At 49.8% G+C, this 18,411-nt stretch overlaps 5 protein-coding genes across 5 annotated transcripts; 2 read left to right on the plus strand and 3 right to left on the minus strand.

Moving 5' to 3' along the window:
* Positions 1 to 302: 302 nt before the first annotated feature.
* On the minus strand, positions 303 to 2,614 carry BDQ94DRAFT_77333 (protein phosphatase 2A regulatory subunit CDC55). Its single transcript, XM_026776500.1, has 6 exons — positions 2,287 to 2,614; positions 2,039 to 2,079; positions 1,836 to 1,933; positions 1,131 to 1,776; positions 492 to 1,057; positions 303 to 430 (listed from the first exon to the last, which is right to left on the minus strand). Exons 1-6 carry the CDS (start codon positions 2,328 to 2,330, stop codon positions 407 to 409), a joined length of 1,419 nt encoding a protein of 472 aa, XP_026623216.1. The 5' UTR covers positions 2,331 to 2,614; the 3' UTR covers positions 303 to 406.
* Positions 2,615 to 3,762: 1,148 nt separating this feature from the next.
* Positions 3,763 to 5,569, plus strand: BDQ94DRAFT_77368 (uncharacterized protein). Its single transcript, XM_026776502.1, has 2 exons — positions 3,763 to 5,352; positions 5,432 to 5,569. The coding sequence occupies exon 1, from the start codon at positions 3,923 to 3,925 to the stop codon at positions 5,000 to 5,002; it is 1,080 nt and encodes a 359-aa protein (XP_026623217.1). The 5' UTR covers positions 3,763 to 3,922; the 3' UTR covers positions 5,003 to 5,352; positions 5,432 to 5,569.
* Positions 5,214 to 7,822, minus strand: osm1 (putative fumarate reductase Osm1). The gene is made up of 5 exons (XM_026776501.1): positions 7,571 to 7,822; positions 7,436 to 7,504; positions 7,111 to 7,348; positions 5,591 to 7,047; positions 5,214 to 5,523 (listed from the first exon to the last, which is right to left on the minus strand). Exons 1-5 carry the CDS (start codon positions 7,608 to 7,610, stop codon positions 5,426 to 5,428), a joined length of 1,902 nt encoding a protein of 633 aa, XP_026623218.1. The 5' UTR covers positions 7,611 to 7,822; the 3' UTR covers positions 5,214 to 5,425.
* Positions 7,823 to 12,806: 4,984 nt separating this feature from the next.
* On the minus strand, positions 12,807 to 14,692 carry BDQ94DRAFT_181773 (aldehyde dehydrogenase). The gene is made up of 4 exons (XM_026773972.1): positions 14,073 to 14,692; positions 13,631 to 14,024; positions 13,110 to 13,561; positions 12,807 to 13,045 (listed from the first exon to the last, which is right to left on the minus strand). Exons 1-4 carry the CDS (start codon positions 14,531 to 14,533, stop codon positions 12,901 to 12,903), a joined length of 1,452 nt encoding a protein of 483 aa, XP_026623219.1. The 5' UTR covers positions 14,534 to 14,692; the 3' UTR covers positions 12,807 to 12,900.
* A 2,111-nt stretch (positions 14,693 to 16,803) lies between these two features.
* Positions 16,804 to 18,169, plus strand: BDQ94DRAFT_181775 (uncharacterized protein; the record flags this gene model as incomplete). Its single annotated transcript, XM_026773973.1, has 3 exons — positions 16,804 to 17,174; positions 17,239 to 17,309; positions 17,363 to 18,169. The coding sequence occupies exons 1-3, from the start codon at positions 16,988 to 16,990 to the stop codon at positions 18,167 to 18,169; spliced, it is 1,065 nt and encodes a 354-aa protein (XP_026623220.1). The 5' UTR covers positions 16,804 to 16,987.
* Positions 18,170 to 18,411: the final 242 nt, after the last annotated feature.

The following is an 18,411-nucleotide window of genomic DNA, read 5'->3' on the forward strand; positions in this document are numbered from 1 at the left end:
CGGCATATTAGTTGAACAGGCGTCGGGCAGCAAAATGGACCGGATATCCTCTGCAGGCTCCACGTTTGTCTTTCTCTATATCAAGTTCCCACTAAACGCCTCCCCAAAACAAGCACTGAACATCACAATGTTCCTTGAAACAGACAGAATAACACGGACATCTCGTCCCAGGGTGGAGATAGTAAGAAAGATGGGCTAAAGAGAAACGGAGGGACGACGAAGGACTTCACAACCAACTCCAACAGAAAACAGCACAAGAAATGGATGCTTAACCGGAACTGGCAACTTAATTTTGGATTTGCGACTGCTGCTGCTAGGAAACCTTAATTGTCTTATACCTGTCTCATCTTTGAATCACATAATGACATGTTTGTCCATTAGGAATTATGGCCACTTTGTCATATACTTACAACGCAGAGAAGACAAACAGCTGTGTACGCATCAGGGTCAGCATCATGGCCGCATATTATCGAAAGGCGGGGAAAACGTACGTTATTTGTAGCAGCAATGGCAATGCTATCCTCATAAGGATGCCAGCTCATGTGCAGGATCTTCTTGTTAAAGTCGATTTGATCCGCGTCGGTCTCCTTCTTCATGCGCCCGCCCACGCCAACGGGGCTGCCTGCTCTGGACCCATTCTTCTTTCCATTCGCACCCTTGTTCATCGGCGTTGGGACGCCAACCTTCTTCGCCTTGAAAGCAGACTTATCTGCCTGCAGCACGATCTCCGTCTCCTTGCTAGGGTCGGTGGGGTAGATCATGAAGTTGTTGTTGTAACTTCCAGTCATCACGTTCTCTGCGTCGCCCGAGAAAACAACCTCGAACTTGTCGAAAATGCTGTCATTCTCATATGTGTCACACAAACGCGGTCGCAAGTGCTCGTGGATGGGGATCGTTTTGACGGGTTGCTTTTCCATGTTGACATCCCAGATCTTAACAGTCAAGTAATCCCTCGACACAATGTAGCGACCGTCGTGTGAGAACCGGACGTCGGAAATGGATGATATGATCTCTGAAAAGAAGGAACGGGAGGAGGCATCCTCTTCTTGCTCGAAGACTATTCAAACGAAACCATGTCAGAAGAGGGTGTCTTGCAGGCAAAAGGGGAATGATTGCAGAAGATAACATACGTTTGGAATGCTCGTCGCACAATGCTCGCTGCCGCATGTCGGCAAGCTTGATTGTGCCCTTGGAACTGGCGTACATGAACCAGTTGCAACTTTGCGGGTGGAACTCTGCAGCCGTGATGACTTCCGTGAGCTCCTCCATGTTCGCAGGTTTAATGTCCACAATGTTAAAGCTCTGATCCTGGATATTAAGGTTCCAGAGGTTGATCCGAAGATCGTCGCTGCTGATAAACGTCTCGCCGTCACTGTTGACGGAGATGCTGTTGATGTGGTATGCGTGCGCGTTAGCGTACGTCCGCCGAGGTACAGCCGCTACAACAGTGTCATGATGTGTCATGCGCGGCAGCTTCAACATCGAGGGATCCTTGAACGATGCACGGGGCGCACGGGGAGCCCCTCCACCACCGACACCCGCAGGAGTCAGCTCACTCGAGAGGTTGTTCTCTGCGACAACCTTCAATGACTTGTCAAAGACCTTCCAAAGCTTTATCGTCTTATCGTTGGTCGAGAGGAGGAAGTGGGAGGCGTTTGACCGTCTGCACCACTTGATTTTGTTGATCTTCTCTTCGATCTCCAAAGATTTTAAGTAGTCAAACTCCGGCTCGTGCGATTGGAATTCGGTGTGAAATTTATACTCGCAGGTTTTTTTCTGACAGACTGTTAGAAACGTCTGTCCTGAGGACACAAAGAAGGCGAGGGCATTGCTACCGTTTCGTTTCTCTCAAATAACACCACTCGTCCTCCCTTGTCACCCGTAGCTAGGTAGTTTCCGGTGTGGTCAAACTCGACGGTTGAGATGATATCCGCTGGTGAGCGAGCGAGCGAGCAATGTTAGTCGGCTCTGAACGGATATGGTGCGGGGTTGTCGAGCGGGAGCTCGATATTCAGGAATGAGAGGTGTTTGGACATACCTTCCGTGATATCTTCCACATCTCCCTTGTCACCAAAACATCTATATGATGATTAGCAAGAACCGGATACTGCGGGCATGCCATTTCCTCAAGAACAGGCGGGACACAAAAGAACCCCCACAATATGCCGACACCCGCCCGATTCTAACCCCAATATAGAATAAAACACAACAAAGATCGAAATCCGGCGCATCCACCGTTAAAGAACTGGCATCACTGCAGCACAAACATGCAAGGGATCTACTCACTGGGTGAACTTCCAGGTAGGGGTACCTGGTTCCCTGTCTACCATTTTCTTTTGCAATCACCCTTTGTCGGGGTTATCTATCAGCGACCAAGAAAGAAAGGGTCTAGGGGCGCAAATCGAGAATCTCGTTTGCGACGGCTAAGGCGGGGTCTGCAGATAGCGGTCTCGTACTGCGAAGATTCGAGTTGGAGAAACTTTTTTTCACACGACTGTCTAATTTCGTTCGAAGCGAAAAGAGGAGGGGCAGCAGTGGGAATGACGGACAGGCGACGAGGAATCGAGATCGAAGTGAGCCCCAAGTGGAAACAAGGAAGGTCTGGAATATCCGACTAGGGAATGGCAGAGGCGGAGAGGGGGAGGAAGGAAGCAAGGCCGCAACGTCCGACAGCAACGTGAGAGGCGGAGAACCGGGGCTGAGTCACTTGCAGGCTGGAGAAGACGAATGATTGACAGCCAGGAGCTGATCAGGATAAGAAGAAGAGGAGGGTGAGATGAGTGGTGGGGTGGGAGAGAGGAATTTTGTTTTTGGTCTTTTCGGTTTTTAACTCTGAAGTCGGGAACAGACACCCTTCTCTTCTTGAGGATTTAATAGTGGGTGTGTTTGTGTTAGTGTCTAATAATAATGGAAAACCCAAGGACAAGCACAGACCAGCCGTACTAAGAGACGACGGTCGGTTTGAAAGGGTAAAAAAGAAGAGGGGGAGAGGAGGGGAAGGGGGGAAGAGTAGTCGAGGCGGGTAAAGTGGGAGGGAGAAGAGGATGACGATGATGGAGCGAGATGGAGGAGGAAGTGGTGGAGGAGAGAGAACGATGTGGTGGTGGTTGAGGTGAGGCGGTGGTTTGGCAAGACCCGTTCAATCGGTGGTGGGGAGCAAGTGGCTGCCCGTAAACCCACACGCTGCTTCAACCCAACTTAACTCCCTCACTCGCTGCCGGGCGCTGACATCAACCACTGTCCCCTCCATTGCAACCATTGTTGTTTTTTTTTTTATCTACTTACTACCGGCAGCCATTGTAATATGCATGCCACCCTTCTCCGTGAAGAGTCTTCTTCAGGGTTGAAGAAAGGCACCCGAAATCAATTCCATAATTAACCTGGTCTCCCTCTCTTCAGGCATAAGATTGTCCTGGCGGTTGCCTTTCTGCTGATCCAGCATGAAGCTCGCCTAGCAAAGATATACTACTGACTGCTATTGAAGCCAACAAAGGATTGAGGGGCTCACTGGTAGTTGGATCTGGTTTGAACCATATACACAGCAGCCAGAAATGGGACATATATTTTCACATTGAGGAATTAATCATTCTAAGCTCTGCCTCTGCCACTCAATTTTCTTACAAGATCTGGTCTCCAGCGAAGCCGTCGCAGCTTCATGGTGCCGCGTTGCCTGGAATCTCAGGACTCACTCCCGCACCTTTCTGGCCTGAGGTTCTTCACATGCACGACTTCCTACTGATCCCGACTCCCTTGGGCCGAACACTAATCATGGTCGCCCGGAATATCGACGAGAAAACTAGCCTCTCCTATCTTTCCTTTTTCTGCTCTCAATCTAGCATTCTTTTCGAGTTATTCGCATTCCTCTTTCTGTTGTTGGCGACCTAGGACCTACTGGCAGTTGCACTGACTCTCCCCGCCCGCCATGTCCGACAAGAAGAAGCGGGGCAGTGACGACAAGATCGCAAACACTCACCGCAACGAGGCCAATTCTTCCCCAAGTACCAATGAACGCCCGGAAAGTCCTTCTCTAGCTACTCGAATCCAAAACTCAGCTTCGGGGCTTGCAAAGAATGTTTTTTCCGCTCCTGGCTCGTCCGCAGATTCCGCTCAACTGCTGGCTGGCAGCAGTAAGGCCGGCCACTCCTCGTCACACTCGGCGCTAGCAGCAGCCCAGCATTACACAGAAAGTTCTACTACTTCTGCCTCTCCCTCGACTGGGAATTCTTCACTACCTGCCCCTGCTGAAGCATTTCGCTCAGCTACCACCGTGCAACAGGGAGGGTTCCAGCTCCCTCCACTTTCGGAAGATGAATTCCAACGCACTTACGGCGCGGAATCCCTGGTCGGAAACAATGACAGCTTCATTGCAGGTCTAAACGCGGACGAATCTACGGGCAAAGGGAAAGGGAAAGGAAGAGATACTGCAACGAATTTACTCTCCGGCGACTATACTAATCCAGTTTCAACCGAACAACGGTTCCAACCCGACCGACCCTCTCTCCTCCCATCCGACGGTGACGCAGTCGTATCCCTCCTCTCTGATCAGAGCTTCGATCCCGAATTCCCTCCCACGGCCGACGAGCCCGCCGAGATAGTCGAAACAGAGCTGCTTCCAATGCAACTCACACCCGAAGAAAAAGAAATGATCGAGTCCTTCCGTCGTCTTACACCCCCAACATCGTCCACAGCGCTGCCCTCACACGACAATAATATATTGACCTCCCACAGTCTGGTCCCAGACATTGGCGAATTCCTAGACACTGTCCCATCACAAGGCCATTCAGACGTAGCCACCCTGCGGGATACCGTCCTGACCGGTCTCCCGGGCGCAGCGGACTGGCTTAGTGTCGAGGACCGATACCATGACGAGGTCTGGGGCTACCTTCGCCCTACGCTAGAGGCTGCGGCCAAGGAAATGGAATCCAATAAGGACTCCGGAAGCACGGAAGAGGGGCCTGCCGTGCGACGTCTGAAGATGATCTTGAGGCACATGCAGCAATGACCCGGACTTGCCGAGGACTCGGCTTACTCATATTGTTCAATTGTATTATAATGATCGGATAATTGGATCACTGAAGCTAGGATACATTTACATCATTGCTTCTTTCTTCGCTGGTTTCGGATATGTACTGTATTTTACTGGTGTCGTTGCAGCTGTCTATTATCTGCTGCTATCTTTACCTTTAAGTCTTACATATCTGGCAGCGACTATGTCTAAGAACAATTGACTAGGATTGTATCTTACATACTAGACACATAGTGACTCCTGAAAAAGAGCCTATTCATCATCACCAAGGACGTGGATATGAACATGCTCGACAAAACAAACAGGTAAATAAATAAAGAAAATGGGTATGTGATCTCTTCCTGGTTACTTTCTCTTCTCCAACGTATATGTCTCCGATTCTAAATTTTCACGGGGTTTTTACAGCTCTAGGCTAGGGGTCTGGCCCTTGACACGGCCGATCACAATGTGACCAGCGTACTTGGGGATGACCTCGTCGTCGTGGAGCATTGCGAACTCTGTGATTGGGGATTGAAGTTAGTATATATATATTCTGGAGATGAGACAAAGTTGGGGAAGACATACCTTCTGTGGCATCGCGACCCATGAAGTTGAAGAGAGCGTTAGCTCCACCGGGGTGCTCATCGAGCCAGTTGGTCACGTCCAGCACGACACCCTTGACGGCAATCCACAGGTCGTCCTTCTTGTTGTGCTTGGCGATCTCCTCCATGGAGTATTCCTTCTCGGGAATGCTGAACTTGGCGGGCTCCTTGGGCTTGGCTGTCTCAGCGGCACCGGCAGGGGTGGCTGCCGACTTGGCGCCCTGGGCCGCGGCAGCTGGGGTTCCAGCACCGGCGGCGATCTGGCCACCAGCGGCGCCGGAGCCGCCCCATTCAACGGAGATCTTGCCGGGGGTGGACGGGTCGATGTGCAGGGAGATCTGGCCCAGTCGCTGGGCGGCCGTGGAGGCACCGCCGGAAAGCAGCTTCTGGAAGAGGTACTGGCTAGCGCTGTCACCCGCAACGCGACCGTATACAACACAACCCAGCAGAGAAGAACCACCCAGACGGTTAGCACCGTGGACACCACCAGCCAGCTCACCACAAGCGTAGAGGCCGTCGAAGGCTTCCTTCTCGGAGTTGAGAACCTGGGCGTGCTCGTTGATCTCAATACCACCCATGGTGAAGTGCAGAACAGGCTCCATCAGAGCCACGTGGAAGTCGTCATCGATGCTGAAGGGCAGGTTGTGGAAGAAACGCTTGTTCCAAGGGTCCTTCTTTTTGCCCTCGGCGATCAGGTTGTAGTCGTCGAAAGTCTTCTTGAGGGCTGCCTCGCCGCAACCGATCTCCTTGGCGAGCTCCTTGCCGGTCATCTTCTTCATCAGACCACGGCCAGAGTAGTGGCGGGTGTGGAAGTCCAGGACATTGGATGCCTTGCTGTTGAGGATGAGACGGATGGGCCACTTGCCCTTCTCCTTCTCCTTCCACATCTGTCCCGAGACGTAGTCACGGTGGCCCAGTTCATCCGAGAACCGCTGGCCGTCCGAGTTGAGAAGGAGACCACCCTCACCACGCAGGGCTTCAGCAGCCAGGAACTTGAATTTGGCGGTCGGGTCCTTAGGGTCGACGAGACCTGTGGGGTGCACCTGAACCTTGTCCATGTCGATGCCGTTGGCACCGATCTCCATCAGCATCTTCTGACCATCACCAGTGGCGTGAGTGCCGTTGGTGCTGGACAGACCGAAGGTGTCGGGGCGGTGCTGCTTCAGGAGAGAGCCATCGCCGAAGTCAGCAGCGTAACCACCAGTGGCCAGAACGACCACACCATCAGCAGTATGCGTCTCGCCATCGTACTCGTACGTAACACCCGTCACATTGTTTCCGGACTTGTTGATGGAGGTCACACGAGCCTTCTTGATGATCTGAACACGGTCGGGCTCAGACTCGGTGAGCTCTTCTAACCGTTGCATGAGGGCGTATGTGATGGCCATTCCAGGGAACTTGGCATCGTGGCCACGATGCGTACGGGGCTGGGAGTGACCGCTGCACGAATTAGCATGGGTTGCGCGACAGACGCTGTAGTGACATTTAGAGCGCAATGCTTACCCTAGCCGGGAAACAAGGGTGAGATCGAGGTTGAAAACATCCTGCAACCACTCGACGGCAGCAGCGGACTTGTATGTGAGGACCTTGATCAGCTCGGGACGAGCCTTGTCTCTAGCAGATTTGAGGGTATCATCGTAAAATTGCTTGACGCTGTCGGCGATGCCCAAGTCGACCTGGGTACGCGTCAGGGCACCGTTGATGCCGGAAGTGGCCTTGGTGGAGTTGCCACCGAAGAAGGCTGTCTGGAGTTAGTTTCCAGACGATAATACCAAACGATAATGATGCGAATGCAATTATCGCCGGGAGCTACGGCTTGTCGACATACCCTGCTTGTCTAGAACGAGAACATTTCCACCGTTAAGGTAGACGGTGTGGGCGGCACTAAGCCCGGACACTGAGAGACGAGACAATGGTCAGCAATGCGGGGAAAGCTGTTTCCTGGCGGTGAAGATCAACTCACGTCCACCGCCAACAACGATTACTCTAGGGGCGGTTGCCATCGTGTGGGAGGAAGATGTAGAGGGAAGGGAGAGAAGGATGAGAAGAGAGATTCAAAGATGAATGAGGGAGAGATGAGAAGAGGAGTTTAAAGGGTCGAAAAGCAGGTAGGAACAAGTAGATCTTTAAGCACCAGGAGATCCGGGGGAAGAAGAGTAGAGCCAGGCATTCAGAAGCCGACGGGGGAGAGACTCGCTCACTCGGCCGAGGCTCATTTCTTCCCCATTCAATTCATTCAACTCGGGTATGTACCGTACGATTACCGTTCTATGACCCCCTCCTCCCTCCTCTCCCTTTTCCGGTCCGGTATCTTCTCTTCTACTTTTGAGGGGATCAACGAATGTTCAGCCTGTCTTAAGTGGATTCGATGGGTCCTTCTTTTGTCTGACTCTGGCCTGTGCTTCTTGACTGACTGAATGACGGGTTCTACTTAGTATAGGTACTACAGTCGAGAGTTATCAATAGGCAGTAGACATTCAAAAAATCCTCCCCTGTCGTTGACAGAATACTAGTGAGTTTCCAGCAGACCAGGGGTCCATCACATGCAGAGCGTCACCAGGAGCTGCAAGCTGACCCTGCGGTTCCTTCCCATGACATATTATACTATAAGCATACCTGAGGGCAACAGAGAGACTCCCAGGCTTTCACATGCCTGGAAACCCCAGCAGCAGCCTTTCAGCAAATGAAATCGTAGGCTTAAGTCAGCGCGGCACGTCATGCTCTTCGATTTAAACTCTGTCCCCAGATTCAGATTCGTCTCAATTTTGGGGTTACCTAGATGATGGGGATGTCTGCTCCATCTAGATTTCATGAATGAGATGTCTATTTAGTGAAGTGAAGGTAGCTTTTCATCTAAAGCTTAGATAGTACCTGGAACTGGTTGATCTCACATTATATATATATACATTCACTACAACAACAAATACAAACACTATCAATAAGGACTATCATATCTATTCAATACCCCTTATTTAAGTATCCGAATTACCCCATACATACATACACACAAAGACAGGGACCCTGAAGAATGGCAACAAAACTTCAATACATCCAATACCTCCCCCCCAGACCTCGATCACTTACCTCGGACCGAGACCCCATCATCATCACCGATCACCTTGAACAAAATCAGCCCATACCTCAACTCACCACAACACCACTAACTAAATTAAATCCTTGAAGATACACATTCAAAACCCAACTTAAAACATACTGAAAACAATAAAGCCCCAGCATACAATACATAAATACAAAACGTACATACCAATCCCCCCAACAACCGATCCTTCCCACGTCACCTGACCCCGGCAATTGACCACCACCTGAAAACAAGCATTCCCACCAATCAGCATGCCGTGATTGAATTCCGACTCTCACTAATGACGTAAAGCGGTCGTTTAATGAACTTTCCTTTTCGGGAAGGTTCGATTGCCGCCGCCCTTTCGTCCATTCATTATCTAGGAGTCTGCACTCACTGCATTCTGCAGAATAAATGACGCCGCATTTTGTTTGCTGTCTACCGCCTAAATAAATTAGATCTAAGATTTGTTTTCTTAGCGTCGTATCGATGTATGTATGGACCTGGTCAGTACGGGGTTGACGGTGATGACGGACGGGCGAGAGAGTGTGAAGAGTTCGGGAAAAGATAGCCCGAGAGATTCAGTAGCTCTGAGCTTGAATACTCTCGGAGTTATTGGCAACTAGATACACCGAAGGAATGGATTTTCGGGTTTGCTTTTGCGCAGAGAGGAAGATGGATTATGTATTCTCAGATGGTCTTGTCAATTTCATTGGTGCAGTGTAACTATTAGTATGGAATTGTATCAGTAGCCATTCATAGCAATCTAGACATACTGCCCCGAAGAAAGCGGAAGTCCGCAACACAATCTGTCCATATCCTGTCCGAATTATCTATTTTACATACTGTATTCTTCTCAACTAGCTAGACACCTCTGCTGTCCCTTGATCATGCATGCCACTCGAGTTCTCAAGCTTCGCATTGTAATGCGCTACCACGCGATCTGCAGCCATAATCGCCAGCCCTCCAACTGTTCGCGATTTGGCAGTCTCAGTGACACTGACCTCGAGATTCATGTTCGCAGTACCCAGCTCTTAATCTCGAGTTAAGCAAGGGAATCAATCGGCATCTTGATTTCCTGTCTCTTGTCGAGATTTTGACATCCGATTCGAGACGAGGAAACCAAGCGAACAGTTACTTGTATAACAAGGTTGCGAGATTCTTCTGTGAGCATGATGTTTGGATCTCTGAGAATATTGCTAATTATTCCACCTGGTACCTGCTCGGAAGTGGAATCAACGTTTGCGTAAGGTGCGAATCGAGCGTCCTGGCTATGCCGTAAGAGTCGGACTGATGCATCAGAAAGGGGTCGTGTATATCCAAGTTATCGGATCACGGGATCGCATGATACATATCTCCAGCACTTTCAATACCTCGTCTTCAATCAGAAGTCATGTGCCAACAGCGTGCATTGACAGTAGAAGTTTTGGTTGTCGGCTGATCAGGCCAACTTCGCCAACGGCTCCAAGTACCAGAGCTGAAGAAGGCAGACCAAGCTGGCGACGATATCGTGAAAAACCTTCAAGAAATTTGGTTGCTGCTGCGTAGTTGGTCTGGACGGCGTGGCCACAAATGCAGAGCCAAGTTAAACGAAGATGTCCAAGTCCTTAATTGAGACTTTATCGTGTAGGGTCCATGTGTCCTGGACCTTGGACCATTGATGCCTGCCAATCCTCGTAGCTCATTCCGGTAGGGATGCCATCCTCATAAAGTATCAGTGAGCCTGCCAGACAATCGCTTTGATGGCTTATGCTCACCTTTTAGCCTAGCGACATTTGCAAGACCCCCTTCAAAGGCCGCTTGCAATTGGAAACGGCGCTTCGCACGTATGTAGGGCTTGCCACAATGCCTCTGACACATTGCACATGGCACCCTGCAGCCTCAAGCTTGCATATAAGCTCCTTATCATTTTTCGGTACTCCTGCGTTTCAAGCAAGAAACACTAGGTGACGCGCCCCTCTCTCTATCATCAATATGGACACTGCTCGCCCACTTTTCCGAGCCCACCCACCAGAAGATAGGATGCATTTGGCTGGAATGACACCAACCTCTCTATTTCGAGTTTGATTACTGACAAGAGCCATCTTGCAGAGTGAACGAGGACGGTCTATGTACTATTTACAGGTAGTTGTATAACCCAGGATAAGATCAGGTCATACCTGGTCCTTCTGTACATGTCAGACGTAAACCAGCGAGTAAATTGCTGTCAAGTACGCCAGCGCCATGCCTGCTGCATCTCTTATCAAGAGCCTGCTGAAAAGCTTTCTACAGTGTTTCTTATCGACCACAAAATGGGTACGAAGGACTCCAGACTCACCACTGACATTTCATCACCGGCCACGAGGTTGCTGACATGCTTGCCAGCTTGCCGAACAGATCCTCTTCCCTCTAGGCCCAGCTCATTTGTGCTTCCAACATATCTCACAGCGGCCAGGACATCCTATAACTGTTAATTATATGCCAGAGGTGTACACGCTGAGGAGCACAAACCCTGTAGCTTAAACCAACATACTGAAGATGAACCTCAACTTCATCATCATCATCATCATCATCATCATCATCCAGGCCCACTCCACAAGATTCCATCCACTTCAGACTCTAAAGCAGACCAGCTTTGCCAACATGTATCTTCTTGGGGATATATTCCTTCGACTCTGGGATGTTCTGACCATCAAGAGGCCAATAGAATTGACTGGTGTATATAGTATCATCATGGAGGCATACTGATCCGCCGCCTCTTGGGACCGTAATATCTTTTCAACAACTCTCTTAATCGCATCTGCAGCATCTTGCTCAAATGAATCGGCCTCGAGTATGCATATATCAATTATCAGCTCTTGCATCACTGATCGCACCCAACACTGTGTCAGACCGAAGTTTGGGTCTTCGCAAGTGACTTGCGTACTCTCTGTAACCCATTCCTTGACACACTGGCTGATCTGTGCTTGAGACTTCCTCAAAGCTTGGAAATTATTCGCTGTCAATTGACAAGGAACGGGACCTCCTGGTCACGCAAGACTATAATGCACTTCTTCTCAGTAGGCGGATCAGCCAGGGTAGTCCCTTTCCACCATATATCCTAGGTCTGTAAGCTTAGAATGAACAGTATCGCCCAAATACCTGAAGACCGCCGGTTGGCAATCAAAATCGAAATAGATGACTTGATTGTTGAGCTGGGCATAAGCATCGTGATCTTGGTTGCTGAAGATTGGTAAGGCGCATCAAAGTCATATCGTATTACCTCAATCCCAGTGAAGCCAGTACTCTGTAGCTCTTGGCTCCATATATCTGGGCCAATGTAAGGCCCGTCGCGCCGTTTGTCCTTCCTACCTACCCCACCACGTAGGTAATGCTCCCTGTCAACATGAGTCAGAAGATGCACATATGCATACGATAACCTGTCAACGCGCTAATAAGCGGACCCAACCGAAATATCGCGTTTATCTGATCAACAGACGGAGAGACATGGCTCAACACGTTTCCCTCGAACCGGACGCTGCGAAGATATGCAACCTACTTTGTTATGTAGGCGTATGTACAGAGCCAGATTGTAGCTGTTTTTAGCAACTCTATGTAACAATGGCGAAAAAGAATACTCACGTTATAATTCCGACTGATGGCAAAGGGTGACGTTCACATCGTTCTTCATATGCACACAACATGGAGCGGCCTGCGAAATTCCCATTAATCAATAACAGATGGATCAGTATGGTCAGCAAACACAGAAGATGAGAGGTCCATCCTCGAACTGTTCCAATATCCCGTTCGACGCTGTATTTGCCAGTGTTTGGCTGCTGAGGTTTAGTTAATGGAGAACAAGTTGAATTTGAGGTTCACAAAGCAAACCTCTTGGCAGTACGTGGCACATGGTCAAAAGCCCACCCAGGTAGTATTTGTGCGACTTATTGGTGGCCTCGTATATCAGTTCAACCAGAGAAATTGTTTCCTTGTTAAGGGATAAGTCTGTATATCTGAGAGGTATATGTGAGTGAGAGTATGTGGGCACTAGTGATCTTTGCAGTGGCAATGGCGGCCATGTCAATAGAGTATGAGATCTTGGAGAATCATCCGAAATTGGGTAGATGTAGTTGAAGGTAGAGAACTCCAGGGCCTTTCAATTCCCATGTATTGCCTTCAAGGCAGCAAATGTCATAATGTCTTACATGCTAGCTTAAATTCATTTTTGTACGTAGATGAATGCTCTGTAGTTTCAATTAATCCATCCACGTCACACTCTTGGTAACCAAGAACTCCTCCAGTCCCTGGGATGCATTGAACCGTCCCCAACCACTGTTCTTGACTCCACCGTGCGGCAGGACAGCTTCGTCGTGAATGGTCATACTGTTGATGTGGACAGCACTGCAAAATATCAGTTACTTCCTCTACTCACAAGAGACAGACACATAGAGGAGTGATGGCTTACCCTGACTGGATCTTGCGTGCCATCGCCAGGCCCTTTCGCAGATCCTCGGTGAAGACGGCCGCGGACAAACCATAGCCACTACTATTGGCGATCTTGATTGCCTCTTCATCGCTCTCAACAATCATGCATGCTGCCAAGGAGGCAAAGGCCTCTTCTTGCCAAGCGTTCATCTTTTCATTGACGCCGCCGAGGAGCACAGGCGCCATCCGAACACCATTGTCTGACTGAGCGGACTCCTGGTCTACCGATCCGTGGATCAAGTGGGCCCCACCTGCCAATGCATCCTTGACGAGCTTGTTAACTCGTGCTTTTGAAGCCATGTTCACCAAAGTCGGAGGCTGAGACGCAGGGTCCACGCCGGAGGTGAGTGCTTCCTTAAGCGCCTCAATGAAGACGGGTGCAATGGAGGAGTGAACAAGAATGCGATCAGTTGCCATGCAGATTTGGCCAGACTATTCAATATCAGTCATCAAAACCGAGAATAAGGCGGCAAAGAAAGACCGTGAAAGCGAGTCACCTACGTTCAGATAAGCGCCCCCAACTACTCCCTTCACAGCCGTCTTGATATCAGCGTCCGCACAGACGATGGCGCTGTTCTTGCCTCCCAATTCCATCAAGCATGGCTTGAGGTTCTGGCCACAAGCTCCCGCGATCTTTCTGCCTACGGCCGTACTGCCTGTGAAGTTAATCTTGCGCACGGCAGGGTGCTCAATCATAGCGTTGACCACTTCGGGGGCATCCTGGGGTCGACACGACACCAGGTTCAGACAACCAGCAGGTAGACCTGCATCGTGGAAAGCGCGCGCAAGTGCCCAGTACGAGCAAGGAGAGAGCTCAGAGGATTTCAGGATAGTTGTGTTGCCCGCCGCAAGTGCACAGGCTGCAGAACGGACGCCAAAAACATATGGAGCATTCCTGCTAAGTCAGTCGCCAATTCACATGTATGCATGGTTTCGGACATACCAGGGCACAATCCCGAGGATCACCCCCATAGGCTCCTTGTAGATCATGGCACTTTGCCCCTCCTCTTCGACAACGGGGACGCTGCCACAAATGGAAGTGATGCGCCCCGCGATATCCCTCAACATGCGGATCCCGAGTGGAACGATAAAATGCTGTGACGCACCCACATCGGCGCCCATCTCAGTTCGCATATATTCGGCATTCTGCTCGAGGCGGCTCTCCAAAATGTCGGCTGCCTTCAACAGGATATCACGCCGAACTGTGGGTTTTGTTTGCGACCAGGAAGGAAAAGCTGCCTCTGCGGCCTCAACTGCGCGGATTGCATCTTGAGCCGAGGCTGATGCTGTTGTCCAACAAGTCTGGTTGGTGTATGGGCTAATGACGTCGAAGGTAGAGCCCGTGCATTCCTCTTGACCGTTGATGATCAAAGGGATCACCGGAGGGCGGGGAGGTGCAGTCATGGTAGGGTCTGTAAAAGTATGGGCGCGGGTAGAAACAAACGATAGTATGTGTTCACGAACGAAACACTCAGGCAATAGGGGTATCGCGCCAGGGGTTATCAAACGGAATTAATAGGCAAGACGTAAATTCAGGGACTGAACCATGATCGGAGACCCTGCATCTGGTGGGAGTCGGCCGAGGAGTCAATTGATTACACAAACAAAGCCAACTATCCAAACATGACCCCACCTTTCCAGCTCGGCGGGGGGTTAGTCTCCCTCCAGCCACGTGTGAACTGTCTGAGGATTGATCCCAGGATCAATGCATTCTCCGTAAAGTCAAAATCACTATCCTATACACAAGTGAAACTCGCTACGTTGAGGGCGTGCCACCATTTCCAGTGATGGTGAAGGACATAAAACTTGGAAGGAGACCGATTTCCAGACAGGGGTTATACTTTACGGTCTCATGCCACGGCAAGTTCAAATTCACTAGTTACTACTACTAGCTACTCCATACTCCATACTCCATACCCCTGGTGTTTTACTGGACTGTGGCTGGCTACCCGATATGAGAAGTAGACAACTAATAATGCTAAGACTCGTCTCACTACATTTATAGTCGATCAATGTTATGCATGCGTGCTGCACACGAACAGGGATTGAACCTTGTTGATACTGGGCCAGTTAAGGTGGCCCTCCAATCCACTTCAAGAAACCATTGAGGAAACTATTCCAATAGCCGCAACTTTATGCATTGCAAGCCATGTGCTCGCTGACGTGAACGACTCAAGACTGTTGCCTTCCACGTACCCTTCCCCTGAACCGCCGAGGTTGATCGTTGAGTTTAGGTAACGCTCGGCCCTTTTGGGAACCGACGGCTGTCGATCAGGGAAGCCACCCGTGGTTCGGCTAATAGAAGCATTTGGATCAAACAGACATGGAACGGAAAGAGAAGCGGGAAGAAAGCTGAAAGAAAGGCAAGTTAAACGACACCCGTACGCTGCTTAACTGGATTAACTACACCTAAATTGCTGTTCTGGATGAAGACCAGTGTGTGTTCTACATGCCTCATTGCGAGTCAGGAATTACCACCTCATTCTGCGCGGTGGAGCGGCTGGGACAGTCCGGCTGATTACTGCGAGGAGAGAAAATTTCTGAACGACTTCAAATATGCAGGGTCGTCTATGATTGGAGGAGTTGAAACCACAGTTCTCCAGTTTCAAGGAGCACGGAGCTGAATATACCCATCTGAATTTCTTAGGGTTCCCGATAGGCGCTTCTATACCCACTCCCTCCTCGTCAGCCATCGCCTGATCCGCTTTTGCGGAAACACGGAATGCGCACCCAACAGTAAGTGCACTTGAATACGCGATCGCCCTGAGTAACTTGTTCTATACTGCAGATTGTCGGATGAAGAAGACATTGCAGATCAGCCAATTCAATAGCAGAAGATTAGACTTCTAATTCCCCAAACCTGGGGAGGTTTTTAGACGATCTGCTATCAACGTGATGGGAAGTGAAACACTCGGCCGCTATCACCGCCCATTGCGTATGCTCGCCACGATTAACACATTTGGAGCCAGGGCTCCTAGGCCGTGGATCCCGAGATCCGGATACTGTGGTGCAAAGTGCGAGTGAACTAGCTGAAGAGTGGATTGAGGTTTATATTAATTGATATTACGCTGGAAATTACTTTGCATGACCCTGATGAATTGGGTTTGAAGCATAAGCCAGGAATTGCTATACGTAAGTCGCCAACCGAAATACTTTTATCTATACTATCCGGCCTACCAGGGTTACTGGCTGCACATCTAATGATGGCTTGTCCCTTGCCACGAGGGTGGTCTGCTCTTCAACAACAGAGTGGACACACTGGGACCAGTTCGACTCAAGTCATACGACCGGCTCCACTTGCTTAGCACACCATGGGAACTATGAGCGTGCACTGGTGAATAATTTTCAATTGCGTTTCAAATGAATCAAAAATCCAGTTTGTGGACTGTGCAGTTAAAATTCGCACCCACAAATAAGAGGGCTCGATTTTAAGCTCGCAAGATGAGGGTCCTTTGTCTCCCTGCTCTATGGGCGCGCCGAGTATCCTCATACGGAAGAGGGACCCATATCTAGATCTCCCACTTTTCGTTGCGATCGAGCGTTCGAGGTATGTCCTTGGTCCACTCGATACATATTCAATAAGCTTCCACCTTATTTTGTAGTTCTGTCTTCTTTCCCCCCAGTCTACATAGTCCATGCTTCGGCATATACTCGGGGGTTCCTTCGTTATATCTCAGCACACTCCTCGTCTTACTTGCATATCTATTATCAAGACCCTTTTCTATATCCACCGTCCAAATGGACCACGAAGCGTAATAATCGCAGGCATCAACTTGCTTACTCTCGCTCAATTAAACACTCATTCATATTCATCCTGCCAGTTCTAAAACCGTCATTCCCAGTAACAAAGCATCCAACATGGCTCCCACATCGAGGGGAGCTGAAATGATAAGCATCGTTACAGTGCTTGTTAGTCTCGCATTTCTAGCAGTCATTTTACGCATAGTTGCCCGATTCAAACGCAAAGTACATTTCGGCGTGGACGACTACCTTTGCTTTGCATGCATGCTCCTGCTCATTGGCATGCTCATTGAATTGTCTCTTTGTGGGTTATCCTAAAGATTATTCAATAATTTAGAGTATTCAACCTTGCTAATAATCAACCCAAGGGGTCACCATCGGCGGCAACGGATCTCATCAAAGCAACTTAAGCAGCGAAACAATGATGAACTTCTACAAGGTACTAACCACCCCTTCCCACGACACCCAATCTTTACCAACGAACCACTCCAGATCTTCCTCGCCAACCAATTCACCTACTTCTCCCTCTGTCCCCTCATCAAAGTCTCAATCGTTTGCTTCTACCGCCGCATTTTCACCACCCGAACCTTCCAATGGACCTCCTTCAGCATCAACGCCCTCATAATCCTCTGGGGTCTGGGCGTCTTCCTAGCCTGCGCTCTCCAATGCCGCCCCCTAAGAGCCTACTGGGACCAAAGCGTCGACGGCCAATGCATAGACGGCTACACCCTGATCGTCGTCAACCAGATATTCAACGTGGTCATGGATTTCGTCCTCCTCGCCCTCCCCATCCCCCTCATTTGGGGTCTCCACCGCGCCTGGCAAGACAAACTCGCCATCAACGGCGTCTTCGCTCTCGGTGGCTTTGTTTGCTTCGCGAGTATATTCCGCGTTGTGGTCCTCTTCTGGATCAAGGATTCAGACATGACGTATACCGTCTATCAAGCTACGCTTTGGACGCATATTGAGCCATCTATTGGGCTTATCTGTTCTTGTTTGCCGACTATTCGAGGCTTGTTTCCGAGAGGAAAGCTGTCGAGCAATAAATATCATAAATATCAGAATGAGGTCCCATATTATGGGAATACGGATGTCAGCACCTCGAACTTTGTGGCTACGGGCCGCAAGACGCCCACTGCGGAGTCTATTAAGTTGGAGGATGGTGCCCCGAGAAGGTCGAATTCGAGCGAAGGCGGGCTGCCGTCTAGTGTAAAGAGCAATGATACTAGCTGGTTGGATATTACAGTCCGCACGGAGATTGATGTCAGGCAAGATGATCTGCCGCGGTATTTCAGATGAGGGAGACTGAGCTCTGAGAGCATGGATTTACATGTTTTCATATTTCGTCTCAGCTTATACGCCAACTGAGCTTGGTACTCTTGTGGCGAGCATTTCCCTCATGAGTGACGATGTTGGGATGCTTTACGTCCTTTCTGAGCTTCGATTCTATGCCTGAAACGGTACAGACCTGTCCGCATAGCAGTGTTGCGCACTGCTTGGATACCAGTGTGGCTATATGGCAGCTGTATCTCTGCGCGTGT

The sequence above is a fragment of the Aspergillus welwitschiae genome (genome assembly GCF_003344945.1).
Source record: "Aspergillus welwitschiae strain CBS 139.54b unplaced genomic scaffold BDQ94scaffold_31, whole genome shotgun sequence".
Classification (NCBI taxonomy): Eukaryota; Fungi; Ascomycota; class Eurotiomycetes; order Eurotiales; family Aspergillaceae; genus Aspergillus; species Aspergillus welwitschiae.